Source organism: Chironomus tepperi, unplaced genomic scaffold (genome assembly GCF_022539635.2).
Source record: "Chironomus tepperi strain 1889 unplaced genomic scaffold, CSIRO-AGI_Ctep_v1 contig_128, whole genome shotgun sequence".
NCBI classification, from domain to species: Eukaryota; Metazoa; Arthropoda; class Insecta; order Diptera; family Chironomidae; genus Chironomus; species Chironomus tepperi.
The window spans coordinates 400354-415886 of NW_027226250.1; the positions used below are offsets into that span (position 1 = coordinate 400354).

General features: G+C 30.3%; 1 protein-coding gene across 2 annotated transcripts; it reads right to left on the reverse strand.

Annotated features, from left to right (window-relative positions):
* Positions 1 to 3469: 3469 nt before the first annotated feature.
* On the reverse strand, positions 3470 to 15019 carry LOC139087628 (dachshund homolog 1-like). 2 transcript variants are annotated; one of them, XM_070636492.1, is made up of 11 exons: positions 14521 to 15019; positions 13357 to 13804; positions 12788 to 12868; positions 11747 to 11828; positions 11167 to 11193; positions 9182 to 9315; positions 8013 to 8271; positions 7518 to 7942; positions 5733 to 5816; positions 4483 to 4626; positions 3470 to 3772 (listed from the first exon to the last, which is right to left on the reverse strand). In XM_070636492.1, exons 2-11 carry the CDS (start codon positions 13673 to 13675, stop codon positions 3585 to 3587), a joined length of 1743 nt encoding a protein of 580 aa, XP_070492593.1. In that variant the 5' UTR covers positions 13676 to 13804; positions 14521 to 15019; the 3' UTR covers positions 3470 to 3584. The 2 variants fall into 2 exon arrangements, with proteins under 2 accessions (XP_070492593.1, XP_070492591.1); XM_070636490.1 differs by having other exon boundaries at positions 13348 to 13804.
* Between the last annotated feature and the right edge of the window lie 514 nt (positions 15020 to 15533).

Here is a 15533-nt window from a genome sequence, read left to right on the forward strand (position 1 = left end):
AGGGGTTACACCGAAAAAAATGAAAGAAATTTAAATTATAATTCCGCTATCTTTTGTTTTATTTCTCGCGCTCGATTTTCCGCTTATATAGACATTATTAAAATTTAATGTTCTCATCTGGAAGAATATTAAGTGCTACATGCTCTGGATTAAATTTGTTTAGCGTCCTTAAAAAATTATTCTCTTTGTTTCATCTTATTTTTGCTCAGTTGCTATAGGATTTAATTCTTTTATTCCTTCAATTTATTGCAGTTTTACTTGCAACTACATCCAATTTATTTTCATCATTAACAATAATTAATAGAAAATGTATAGATGTGTATAGATGACTATCATCAAATAATTATTGAACGTGATTTTATCTATTAAACAGAATTTTTTTTCTCTCTTTTTCCTTTCAATACCCGCATATAAATGCTTTCAGGGCACGTAATAAATATCGAATATCTTTGATGTTTAATAAATGACAATTTAAAGGTTATGATTGATATGGAAGCGCATTTATGTGAAGCTATTCAAGGTGCTTTATCTTTCTTATAGATATACACCCAAACAGCACATCGTGCTCGCTAGGTCACTGTTAAATCACCGTATTAACTCGAAAAAACATCTTTGCCAGATTATGTCGTTCGGATGACGAAATAAGGAATGATTCTGTAAGTAAAACTAATTTAAAGAGAAGTCTAGACATTGGAAATGTAATCCGAATGTTACACAACTAAGGACATCAATTGTATTTTACAGACTGGATGTTTGTCTTTAAAAAAAATTGGACATTCCCTGAATTTGGCTGAATTGGCCAAAACTAATCCGGAAAGCACACGGTGAAGAATTGGTCGATACATCCAGTCTCAGGCCGACTTGAGTCTGGCCTGGGATCAAGGTCACGTTGGTCTGGGTCTGGATTTTTAACCATTTCTATATCGTGCACGAGTGGACATAAATACGTTTCAACTAATTGATGATAAGTTAATGTCCAGTTGATGACTAAATCTAACGTATTTATACTCATTTGAGGTGTGCCTTTCAGATAAAGAGACAATTACGTACTAGATCAATGTTATCCTCATTTCGTGTTTCGAGCTTCATTTTCAGTTTCAGGACTCAATATCAGGTCGACCTGATGAATCGCCATATCAATTTTGAACCAAGTCTCTTGTTGACTCTAACTTAACTGCTAATTAAACGACCCAAACACAGTCAAAATGCTCTCTTAAACAATCCCCAATCCTAGAGTTTAGTGCACCAAACCATTTCCTTTCATAATCAAGAGAGAAAAAAATGATACGTGATAAAGAGTTTAAATTTGATTTGTGATGACAATATCAAGTGACGAGTACTACATTTTTATCATAATTGTGCGGGTGTATGTTTATTTTATGAATAAAAAAGATATTCAAAGAGGATATTTTGATATCCCAATAATAATATTAATGTATTATAATCTAATGTAATGTAATACAAGGAACAACAAAAGGAAAGAATGTAATGAGAATGCACTGCAGCTGTGTAATTGAGCATCAAAAAATAAACAATTGCCGAAATTGAAGTGATGATGTTTTTTCATGTTTTTATGACAATCATAAAATATCTTCAATACTTATCTACATTTTACATGTACACAAACATAACAAAGATGCTTACTTACTTAATTTTCATTCTTGTGTTGGGTCTCAGCTGTGAAAAGGAACCGAGAAAAATTATGCCCTCTTAAATATTTCGGTGCTACACATTTTAGAAATATTATTTTTTTTAGGTTCGAGGAGAGAAAATTTTTCAAAAAATAATTTTGCGTTGAATTATTAATAATGGAAATGAGATGAAATAAATTTTGGTATCTTATGATATTTTATGAGGTAGGTAGGGGTGAATAAGAGGTGGAAATTACAAAAATTAAATTAGATAAAATGGAACTTAAAAATCCTTGTTCTTGATAACTACTTACATTTTAAACAATATGAATAAATAATACTTTAATTACTTAAACAGACAAATAGCATGTTCTTGAGTATGCTTGCAAAAGTGAGAATGCTCAATTATGTTGACTAAATATAATCTTGATCAAATGAATATGCTCATTGAGCTTCAATTTTAACAGAGACATTATTGCATTTGGTATTGAAAATTGATAACCAAAAGCCAGCGATATTGCCAGTTTCAGACGGCATCTGAAGAAGGACAAGGATCACAATTGATATGTACGGTCAGCGAAGTAAGAATGCACATTTTTTGCTATAGCAATTCATGTTGATCAATAGGATGATGTGCAAACAATGTGCAGAAAAATTTTTTAGGGACTTAAGCAGCTTGACTGTTTGGGGTAAAACTACGTAGACGTTTTACATCCTCAAAACATCTTCCTGAATATGGCACTCATCATAGACTAAACTGTTAATTCCTGCTTTCACTTTCTGTTCATTAAATTTAATTTGTAGCTTTAAATAATTCCTGAAAATCTGCGTTTCAAAAATAAGATTGTACCTCCCAAAAAGAACACATTTTGCATTTACCTCCCACAAAATACATTTGTATTTATTTAAAATTTCCTTTTAATGATTTCAAACAAGCCTCCTTAAATATTTAAAACAAACTGTGGACGTCAAGCGGCGACTGCATTTTTGATTGATATTCCTAATTCACTAGGGATTCTAATGATTCTAATATCAAATTAAATTTGTAAGTTTGAAATTCATCGTTTGTTATTATATGGCCATTTGGGACTTTATATTGTCAACATGTGAGATTGATAGTGAAAAATTATTAAGTTTGGGTATGTAAATGCTTATTATCACTGTATGAGAAATAATTCATAGTTTCAACATTAATTCAAGCCTTTAGAAATTGTTTGATGTAGTTTTTAAAGGATTATGTAGAACTAAACTTAAAAAGACACTCAACAGTATCAAAAAAGTCCCATTCTAAAGAATATCAACCTAACCTTTTACCAATTCAACCCCCTTTCGTCCTCAAAAATCAAATTGTACCCCCTATCGACTTTTATTCATTTTAAAAACAAATAAATGGAAGGAAGGACAAATGTAAAGAATGTCATGAAAAAAGGGAAATGTGATGATGTTCTTATTTGCCTTACACCACCCAAAAATAACATTAAAAAATTGTCCTAATCAAATATCACTGTAAACGAGGACATTATAAAACAGGGAAGACGATGAGGCGAATTAGCTGATGTGAAATTTAAGAATCGGAACGAAATGAAACGAGAGACGAGGAGAACAAAAAAAAAAACATCTCATGCTGCTCATGTCGACACTCACCCTATTGTGTAGACTTCAATCAATTATGACGTCATGAGTAAATTTCTTATAAGAAAATTTTACAACTACAATCAAAATTCACTAATACAAGTAAAACAAGAACTCATTTTATTGTTAGAGAGATCCAAGGAGTAATCAATGATCATCAAAATTTTTTATTCATTTTTCATTAATATTTACACAATTATATCGAGTATTTAAAATTGTTTGGGATTAAAATATTGAGCATTTTATGTTAAATTTTAATTATTATATTTAATTATATTTATATGTACTTTAAAATAATTACGACTGTGACTAATGAGATTTTTAATTCGACTTTGGACTAGAAATTTCACTTTCCTTGGTATCATTTGATCCGACATCCTTTGACCGTGGTTTCTCGTCATCACTCTTCTCATCATCCTTCGCCGTTGTCTTAATACTATTGTTGTTGATGTTGTTGTTTCCTGTTGAGATGTTGTTATTGAACATTTTCTTACTGTCTCGCAGAAACTCTGTGGAATAAAAAGATAAAGAAGGATGATTGGGAATTAGATGATTTTGTCAATATTTTGTATGATTTTAAGCGCATTTTGAAGGCTTTGGAGCAGTGTTGTGTAAACTGTGTGACGTGGTACATTAAAGTGTGATCTAAGCTTTTTGGAGATGCTATAGAACAGTGCCGTTTGCGATTTAGGTCGTGGATTACCACAGAGGATTGTCGTGGTACAAATAAGTTTGGATAATACTGCTTTTCTCGGATTTTCTTTCAGAAATTCTCGAAATTTCTATTGATTAAATCAGATTTAAACTCCCCAATCCCTGAACGTAATAAGTGAACAAGCCCTTCAGAGATAAAACATTTTGGAATTTTAAAATAAAAAATATTTTGTTAATTTTTTTCAAGCATCTCATTTAAATATGAGCTTTATTGTACATTTCATGGGGTTCATTTACAAATGACATCTAACCAAAATTAAAAATGGGGTTCATCTCTCCCCTCCAAGCGACTCAATGGCTTCATTTGAAAACAAATTTTAAACCTACTTTAAGTCGCTCGAAAATTGACCGTCACACAGCTCCAAACACCCCTCCCTAAATTGACGGCATATATACATAAAATTCAGACTTTCAGACAAAATAAATTTAAAAATTCTATCTAAATACAAAAATCAGCCTTCAATTCCTTTTAAAAATATATTAATCCACATCTATGTTTATTCACCTGCAAGTTTCTTCAACGTATCAGTTGTGCCAGATTTCTTCAGAATCTCTTCTAAGCGATTATGTTTTTCGTATTCTTCTTCAATCTGCTTCTGCAATTTAAATCTATATTTTCGATCCCGATTGTATCGCTTTTGATATAAGACTGTAGTTAAAATTAATATGCAGTGTATGCGTATGCAGCATCAAATCGGTTCGTTCGTTCGACGACAATGAATGATGATGATGACGATGATGATGAAAGAGAAAAAGAAAAAAAGGAAAAGTGAAAAAATGAATTTTAATTTTTTGTCATCCTCCATCAAAAAGCAAGACCACCTCATATTACGCAGTAGTTAAAGTGAGGCAGACATAAAAAATGATTTTTTTTTTAGAGATCTATCGATTTTTTTTCTGCAACAGGTTTTTATGCTGCAAATTAGTTAGTTACCCGTAATCCGATCTCATTTATGTCTGCGAGACGTATTTATTCCTTTTTTATTTCAATTTCTAACGATTTTAGTTTGATAAAATGTGACATTTGAATAAATCTTTTCTGTACAGTAACAGAAGAAATAAATCATATTAAATCACAATTTATTAGAATTATTAAATGAGGTTGTTGTACCAGAAAGCGCAATTTATTAAAAATTCACGCGAATTTGTTCAAATATGAATGAAATTTGAGATGTCGAATAGTAAAAAAGAATTTACTAAGCTAAGTCAGAGCAGAGTTGGCAAAAGGGAAAGTTTACTGATAACTGCGAGATCCTGCAGGGGCCATTTGTGGAAGTGGCAAACCTGTGAAATGGTCTTTGGCGACCATAACCGAAATCACACGGCGTAGAAATAGCCAAAAATCTTGTCTCAATCTTTCTTGACTCTAAGTTAAGTCAGTATTTAATTTAATCTGGTCCAATGTTAGAGGCACGCTTGTCTGAGACTATATTTTCTGCCATTTCGGTCATTAACGGAAGATTGCAGGTCATGCAGAAGATAGTAACATGCTGAATCCGTGATTTGCATGTCAACTCTTAGAATTAAGCTATCGATATTGACAATAATGCACTTTGAATTAGAAATTGGCAGATGAAAGCCGTAATAGAGCCAGTTTGAGCCAACATCTGAATAAGGCCATGGATAACAATTGATCTATACGACCAGTTTAGTAAGCAAGTAAGCATGCCAACTCTGTGTCAGACCAATAAATCTCTATAAAAATCACATTTCCCTTCGTCGAAAAATGTAGTAAGAAATTAATAAGAAACCTACCTCTCAGCTTCTGCTCTTCCGACAATCGCCGCTCCAAACTGCTGTTAATTTCACGTTCTCTTAAAGCATTCATCTTCAACTCGGCTATAATTAAAAAAATATACAGAGAAAGGGGTAATAAATTATTATTTTCTACAACTTCTTAACTACGTCTCTTTCTTTCATATTTTTTTTTATTCGATTCAATAACTCACGGTGTTTAATTTTATTCAGCAGGAAAAAAGAAAGAGAAACAGTTCTTATGAATTACTTATTGAGTTAGTGCTAATAAATAGCATGTGCTTGGCGTTACGATTATTTGAAATTGATAAATTAGTTAATTTCAATTTTTTAATTTTTCTTAAATACCACCTTGTTGTGATGTCGACGGAATATGTAGGAGAAATATAGAAGATTATTAACTTTTTTTTTTTTGAAGGATTTTATGAATGAAAATTGAATGAGTTTATTAAGGATAATTACTATTTGTTTTAATCGGTTGTAATTTTTATAATTGTAAAATTATGCTTGAATATTTGTAATAATTGAGGAATGCAATGGCTGTAGCAATGGTTATTAACGCCAGGGGCTAGAGTTAAGCATTTAGTTTGAGTTTTAATATGAAATTTGTAATTTTTTAACTGTTATGCATAGTCAGCGTTATATTTGAGTGTTATTTATGATATTGTTAATTGACAGAAGGCAGTCAGCGGTATAGGCAGCATTAGACGCCAACTAAGAGATGCTCTGAATCACAATTGAACTGATTGGACAGAAAAGCTCATATGATTAGCATATTGTCAATCATTAAGGTTTTTCACCTCTTAAAGTACTGCCTGTCATCATTTAAGCACCGCAACGTAGTTGCCAGGACCTAGTAAGTGTCAAAATGTCCCAAAGACATGGGAAGACCATAATGGTGCCTAAATGGTTCGATGACAACAAATTAGCAACAAATGAAATTAAAAGCACTTTTCTAAGTGACATATCATGCCGATGACGTTGTAAATGCACTAATTATGATGTTTTGACCGTCATATGACATGAGGTTGTCAAGACATAATAATGAGTGTATTTACAACATCTTCATTATGATATGTCACTCGGTTCAGCTACTAAAATTAGTCGCTTCCTTATTTCCACACCCATTTCTACATAAACAAAATTGGAATCTCTCAAAAGTGGAAATTTGTCGACAAAATTATTTAAAAATTTAATATACTCCTTTTCATTAATTTTAAATTGGATGGACATTCATTCTCGGGACGCATATAATTAAAGACACCAAAATTGTCTACAAAAAAATGTTCATTCATAAATAAGAAATTATCTCATTAGCTTCATCATCATTGTTGTAATGTACAACAAAAAGAGTCGTATTGATGGTTGATTTGTAAGCAGCGCATCGTACATAAACAAAAATAAATTAAAAGCTTGAGATGAAATGGAAACTTTTTATTTTTCATTCCACAACCGAGTAAAAAAAAAGAAACATAAAATTATAAATTTCTTCAAATCATTCCGTACAACCATGTTATTACTCAACGCACTTAACAGGTGATTTCAACGAGTAAAGCAATGGGAAACATGGCAATTGATAAATTACAATTAATTTCTTTCTCACATGTACTTGAAATATAGCCATGCACATGTATTATTTATCATTTCGATGTGCTCGTTAATAATATTGACAATAATTCGATATTGAACTGAAGTTTTTATAGCACAAGCTGATATTAACTCTTCATAATTTGTCTGACTGTCAATAAACATCGACGTGACTACGAATTTTTTACTATTTCTTACCTTTCTCAAAACTCAATTGTCTCTCCTGCTGTATGGAATTTTCCAACACAACTTTAAGTAATTCTTGTATATTTCTGAGTAAAATTTCTGTTGATGGGAATGCAATTGTTGGTGCGGGACGTGAAAAGTCGCGTGGATTATAATTCATCTTATTATTCATGCTACCAAGTTGTGGTGTATGTGAACGCGATCGAGGTGAATTTTCGGACACTTCCATATCATCAGAACGTTCTTCATGTGCATCCATATTTTCCGCACTCTCTGCACCCGGCGACGATGCATCATTTCGATGATTATATTCAGGTGATGTTGAACGCTCACGGTTCTTTGATAAATTTAAAATGGGACTTTCATTTGGCGTGCCATTTTCTGAATGTCGTCGTTTCTCATTCTCGAGATTCTCTTCCAGTTTTTCCTTTCGCAATCTACATAAAAATTTTTATTCATGCATTTATTCCTTAATTTGAATTGCAAAAAAAAATCAGTCTTTTTTACCTTTCAAGATTCTTAACAAAACTTTCATAGGATGCACTGCACGTCTCCCACAAATTTGGTCGATGTAAATTTGCAAGATTTGAATTTTTATTGTTATTTTCTTCAATTGCTCTTTGCAAATGTTGTGCCTGTAATTCCTGCCCCATAATTGCATTTGATTGTGCTAATCGATGTTGATTCATTTGCATAAATTGTATGTGATTCAAATGCATTGCAGATGGATTATAATCACTGGGTAGAGATGGGTATTTCGATTTACCTGAACACATTCAATGGAAATTGTTAAAAGGGAAAAAGAATTTAATAATGAAATGGGAAATATGCAACGAATTATGATTGCTATGAATGAATTTTATTGATGGTAAATTAAAAAAGGAGTTGAATGGAATTTTTGAATTTTTTTGTTTTTAAAAGGCATGATTGTGGTGTCTGGGGAAATTGGAATCTGGGGTATCGAGCTTTATATAGGCCGACATTCCAATAGTTAGTCATCTCCTAATAGTTAGCCCTAATAGACAAAAAGCATTATTTTAAAGTACAATAATATCACTATGGTACCTAAAATCATCCTCTTTGTCTGCTAGGGTAGGTAACATATCGATATTTGACTCACTCTTTTATTAAACACTTGGGTTTAATTTCTATAAGAAATCGATTCTGTCAATCATTTTAGTGATGTCAAGAATTTGCACGATCATCAAAAAGCTGGATTTAGAAATTTTGAAAAAGTTCAGTGTATCCTAGATTTTTCGACAGAACCCATCAAATAAGCGACATATCTGAAAAGCATAAGGCATTGAAGTATCCGAAAATCCAGTACCAGGCTATCGTGATTCTAAACCAAGCCCAAATTTGATGGAATCCAGCCTCAGACCAAAGTCAAATTGCCATTAGACGGAATTCTTGGCCATTTCTACACCATATACCCTCCAGGGCAGCAAGTATCATTAATATTACAACAACTTCGAGAACTCAATTCAAAAACCCAATAAACATTCCCCACATTTCAAGCAATCAACCCAACAATCCAAAAAAAAAATAATTCGCATCGGTCAACTAATAACCATAACAATTTTGAATTCCATTCCATTCGTCTTCACTTAATTGACCACCAATGAATACAAAAAATGGCAGATACGATAAATAATGTGAAAAAGATGACTGCTTACCATTTCCGTCCTCTTGTGTTGTATCACTGTTTGATTCTTTATCATCTAATCGATATTTCTTTCCATGTTCAGGCTCATCATCATTGAAATCATCAAAGGGTAGACCTTGCTTTGGCGGTCGTCCTCGTCTATTGCTATTTATACAAAGCATACATATAAATTATTGAGAGTTGAAGAAAAACATCGAGGAATAAAAAATTATTGTAAAATTTTATTAACGATAATTTTTCATGATTGACGTTGATGATGATTTTTTTCATGTTAAGGTTAGACTTGAAGTTTGTTATTAGAAGTTTTAAATTTTTATTTCATTTTCTTCTTCTGTGTTCAGCACGAGATTTTAATTTGAACGTAAATTTATGTGAATTAAATTGGAAATGTTAAAGCAACTATTTGTGTTATTTTGATTGCAGTTCTGAACTTAATACAATTAAGCCTTACTCTGTGTAATTTTAGAAAATATTTTACAGCTTAATAGACATCAAATCAAATTTTATGTATGTGCTGTAATAGCATTGAAAATACTTATTAAAGTAATCTTATGGATTATGTTGCTTGACATCATTTTCTTTGGCGGTGATGGTTTTAAAGAGTAAAATTGTAAATATTCTGAATATTTTGACTATAATAAAGAGAATTAGGTTGTTTAAATATTTCTTCAGATAATCCTGTTTAATATGTAAGTTTACACATTTTGTCTACAACGTAACCGGCACAACATAGCCACTAGGATGCGATTAGGTTGCAGTGTTGACGGCAAAATGTCAATTTGATATGAATGCGCCCTAAAGGCACCGTGACTGCATGATTTAGATGCCAAAAATGAACTTTTTTACGAATAATTATAATCTCAAATATTTGAATCAAAGTTGTCAGATAGGCACAATTGAAAGCGCACCTAGCTGCAACTTGATAGCTTTTGTCTTTGTTTAGACATCGCCAATAGGGAAGTTTTTGTGATAGATTTTTGTCCTTGATAGAAAATCAGTAGGTGACAATTCTGGATATTACTGGATCTTATTTTATTGTAATTTCTGATTCTTTAAGATTATGTCTCGATCGGCAAAAATTTTCATGTGAGACACATGGGTTTCATGTGAGTTTTATTTTATTCCTGTTAACAAGAAAATTGACACCTAAAAGCCATGTAGCAACCAATAGACTGCCATTAATAATTTGTGACGATCTAGCGTGAATCAGAATATGAATTAATATATGAATATATAATTATTTCTGTAGAAGTGTTGGAAATATCATTTATGTCCCGCCTATTTTTACTCATTAAATAAAACTAACAAATAGTTGAACATGCACATTTTGAGGTTATGCTTGAAATTGAAATTTCAATACTTTCCATTTGTAAAGATAAAACCTAATTTTTTTAAAAAATTTAATTTCAAGTATTTCATATGATTTACATAATTCATATACTCCCATAGAAAACCTAATAACTGATAATTTTGCATTTTTCCACCATGCTTGACGGAAAACTAATAATTTTACTTTATTTGCATTATTTAAATTTTCCCTTTAAATTATTCAAATTCTATATTGAAAAATACTTCAAATTGAACTATAAAAGAATTAATTATCCAACTAATTTCTCTTAATGTATTTTCATTAAAGTGGTTATGGATTGTTGATTTAAATAAATCTTATAATTATCCTTCTGTACTTAGTAACAAATTTTCAACTAAATGTTGTTTGTACTCCATAAATTAATTAGAAGAAAATGAAATTTTAATTATCAAAATTTCCCTCGTTTTAAGTTACTTTTCATATTCTATCCATTTCTTTTCTTAAAAAAAAGATTCATAAAAATTTTCATTACAAAGAAATTGTTTGATCGATAAAAGGCATATTCTCCTTAATATGAGAGGGAGAATAAGAATGTAATAAAGAACAAGAAGAACACTGAGTGATGAACAGCACAGAAGAAGAAGGAACAAAATTCTATTTCATGCAATTAATGGATTAAAACTTACTTTTCATTTGGCTTCACCGACAAGCATCTGTAAAAAATTAAAGAAAAATTGTATTAAAAATTGCTGTTAAGGCACAAAATCTCTGCTCTTCTTTTTTATCTCGCTAAGGATGACCTTGACCCCATGAAATATTTTTTCATATATACACTTAAATTATATGTACGAGAGATACGTGCGTACTTATATAATTTCAACAACTGATGATGAGGGTGAATGACTTTCAAAAAAATGAATTTTCCCTCACAAAATTTCTAAAAAAATCCGGAAAAATCTTTCACACAATTTTCTGGACACAAAAATCTCACACAATTTAAATTGTTGTCCCTCTTTTAATATTTGTAATCCACATGGATTTTTTTGTTTTGGGGTTCGGTGGTCAAACAGCGCGAAAGGATAAGAGCAATAGCAACATTCACCCCCTTTATGAGGAAATTTTCCTCTCTTTTTTCACATAATAAGTCATAGTTAGGGTGTGTTGCTAAATAAATATCAACAGCAATTGCAACAATAAATAAATTTGAAGGGAAAAACAAATGTCTGAAGAAAAAATATATATAAAATCGGAAAATGTTTTTCTTACCTTGCTTGTGTGCAGTCCCGGTATAGAATATCAAAATGCTTACTCGACAATAATTTACATCGATTTACGCCTGGTTGCAGTGCTAATGAATAGAAAATGTGGTTTTCATGGATTAATATTAATGAATTTAAATTTAGATTTTATTTGATTTTGTTCAAATTTAAATTTTTTTTAAAAATTTTTAAAATAAATTAAAATTTTAAAAGTTTAAATCTTGGAATCTTAAGTTTTAACTTTTCTATTAAACCGATTTCCTGTATTGAAGAAAAATAGAAGAAAATAAACTTCAGCTATTTAAATACAAAAGATAGCCTGGCACCTTAGGGCAATAATAGTTTAACGAGTGGGGATTTTGCTGAACAACTGCATTCAAAGCTTTATACAGTTCGTAGTGGGATCTAACAACAATCATAATAGTCAAAGGCATGCTTCAATTTTACAGAAATGCCATGGCGTTGCCTCAAAGGTGTCTTTTGTGTTAGGTCATTTGATGACGTTACTTGAAGGACATGTGCGTTTACCATGTCAAGTCTCGAAAGACTATCATCATTGGGATGCGCAAAGATTAAATCTCGAAGAATTAAATCACTACGCCAGCAAATCACTTGGAGCAAAACAGAATATGACACATTAAGCCTATGTATGTAAAAGAATCTATCAATGCTCTTGCACTATTTAAGATCTTCTTGATTAAGCTGTAACCTGCTTTAGCATTTGAAGGCCTTCTCAAATAAGCAGGAAAGTTGGTTTGATTTCTATCCTTTCAATAACTGCACAATATGTGAAAGATATGCCAAGAATACCCAATATCAATATTCACAAATTTACAGTGCTTATTCCTCAATAGAAAATAATTCAAATTTTCCCAAACAAACAAATTTCAAAAGATTTAAATTCCAGAAGCTAATTAAAATTCCCAAAAATCTTCACCTTAAAATTCCGTAAATTCAATATGTGTGTAATGCTAATCCAACAACCATTAATTCCCCACTAAAGCACCCGAAAAACACACACAAATCATAATAATAATCATCAACTCACCACCAAGTCCTCGTAGTAATCGGATTTGTTCAACTGTACAAACTAATGGTGTTATATCCAAACGTTTCAACTTTGAATGAACTATTAAACATGTGTTGTGATTTTTTTTTTTCGTGGGAAGAAATAATGTGAAAAGAGAGAGAAAGAAGTTAAAGATCTTTGTATTAATTGTGGCTTTTTTTTCATGTGTTTAGTGATGAAAATTTTAAATTATATTAAAAATTTTGGATTCATGATTTTTTGTGAAAAAATCGTTTCCAATTGTAAATCTTTGATAGATTTAGTTAGAATCTACTATGCAGTGAGAATTTACAAAACTTAAATTAATTCAATTTTGTGACAAAAAAATAAAAATAATATTTAAATTTTAAAAACTCATAAAAATCAAAAGTTGCGAATTTAAATTTAAACTATGGGAAAATTTGCTGTCTCAACACAAAAGAAAAGCCTATTGAAAAATTTTCCAGCAAGTCTCATCACTGCATATAGCATGAAGTACAAAAGAATCTGTACATTCATATAAAAGTTAATCATAAACACAATGTAATTGATTGATGTACTTAAATAACCTGTGTGCAGTCCTCCCACCAAATTTTTGAGAAACAAGTCAAATGCCTGTGGCAGACATAACATCGTTTCACCTCCGATGATGAATGCGGCCACTTTCTGTCCACGATATTCGACAATTTTGCATTCATTCTCGGTTGGATCGGAGGGAACAAAGGACGGTTGTGTATTGTAGGTGCGTGTCGGTGGATGATCATGATGATGATGATGTGCAGCAGTAGTCATGAGATCAAGTGGACTAGCATGATGCATGAATGAGTTTAACAGTCCCAAACCGTGATGCGGCGGTAAAGGAAGACGTTGATTCATCATTGGTAACATTATTCTTGTGCCTTTATACTTTTTATTATTTTTTTCTCACTTCACTTTTATTTTTTATTTATTTAATAAATTGTCACTTAAAAAAGGTTCATTTTTCTATAGTTTTTTTTAACTAATTTAATATGCTCACTGTAAAGTAGAATTGAAAACATTATAAATTTACTTTAATTTTAGCATTATTTCACATTATTTAAAGATTTTTTGGAAGAATTAAATGAAAATTTTCTATTGACCTTTAACCTTAAAAGTCAAATTAGAATTTTCAAAAATTTGAAATTTCAAGATTTGAAGATTTGAATATTTGAGTATTTAAAAATTTTAAGAATCTGAATTTTGAAAATTTCAAGTTTTAGAAATTAAAATATTTTAAAATTTCAACAATTATGTGCACTTTTGAATTAAATTTAGAAACTTTTAATATTTTTTCAAAAATTAAATTTGAATTTTTGAATTTTAAAAATCATTTCTTAAATGATTGAAGTCTTCATCAATCATTTCATATTTGAAATAATTTGAATATCTAACAATTTCTAGATTTCTATTTTGATAATTCAAATGTTGATTGTTAAAAAATTAGATAAATTAAATTTAAACTAATTTAATTTTGAAAATTTTCAAAAAACTTTTTAAAATTCAACAAAAAATTTGTAAGAATTTTAAATTATTTTTTAAAAATTTTAAAAAATTAAAATTTGAATAATTCTTAAAATGATTCTAAAATATTTAAAAGTTTAACAAAATTCCTTTCAATAATTTTCCACACAATATTTTGAAATCTTTAAAATATTTTTCATTTATTTCTTCACAAAAATCCAATTCTGAATTCATTATTAATTTTAACGTACTTTAACCGAATCAGATACTTCCAAACGTTGCAATAGTAAAAAATATTCTTGGTTATAAAAATTTTGAAATAATTTTTTTTACTTTTATTTCTTTCGATTTACTTTTATGTTAGTTGCACTACTTAATTGTTCATTAATAAAAACACTTTTTCAGTAAACTTCTTTTTTTCTTCTTATTATTCATTTATTTATTTCACTTTATTTATTTTTTATTTATCGCTCATTCGCTCGCCACTGTGCAATTCATTCAATCACTATGCTGCACAAACACATATTTGAGAAATGAGTTGTTTTTTTATACTGCATTAAAAAAAGTTAGTGTTATAAAATATTATTATAAAAAAAGAGCCAGCAGAACAGCAAAGCAGCAGCAGATTGTTAATTTAAATTTCTTGTCTCGACGTTATTATTATTATTATGTGTATATATAATAATTTTTGTTCATACACATCACCTTCAAACAACAGTCACACGAATAATAAAATTTTCTCTTACACACAGAGCGACAGAGCAGTGCTCTGAATTGTGAGCAATGAGCAATAAGAAAGGAAAAGAAAAAAAAAGAACGAAAAACGAACAGCAAACATGCAGACATACAAATTTATTTTTTTGTATTTAACATACACAAAACGAGAATGCGAGAGAGAGCGAGAGACAGGGCGGCGGGAATGAGTGAGTTTTGTGTATGGATGTACTCACTAATTTCCCTTCAATTCTTCTATTTTTATTCATTTTGTAAGTTCAAATTAGAATTTTTTTCATTTATTTGCGATCGATGCTCAACTTTCAGTTAGATTGCGACTTAAACCACAGCATACAAATATCACCATATTTCTTTACATTATCCTCGAGCAAGAATAACAACAGCAGCAGTAAAAAGCTTTTATTGCTGAATTTTTCTCTCTCACAGTTCAACTGCGAACATACAGACATACAAACATTCATATTTTTTATTTTCATCTGTTTTTACATTCACACAATTTTCACATTCACATACATGAATTCTCTCTACT

Coding starts and splice junctions, on each gene's coding strand:
- LOC139087628 (XM_070636490.1), bottom strand. CDS start 13,675: ATGTTACCAATGATGAATCAACGTCTTCCTTTACCGCCGCATCACGGT. Junction 11,829..12,787: donor ATTACTACGAGGACTTGGTG/GTGAGTTGATGA, acceptor TCTATTCATTAG/CACTGCAACCAGGCGTAAAT. Junction 7,943..8,012: donor TTTGTTAAGAATCTTGAAAG/GTAAAAAAGACT, acceptor ATTTTTATGTAG/ATTGCGAAAGGAAAAACTGG.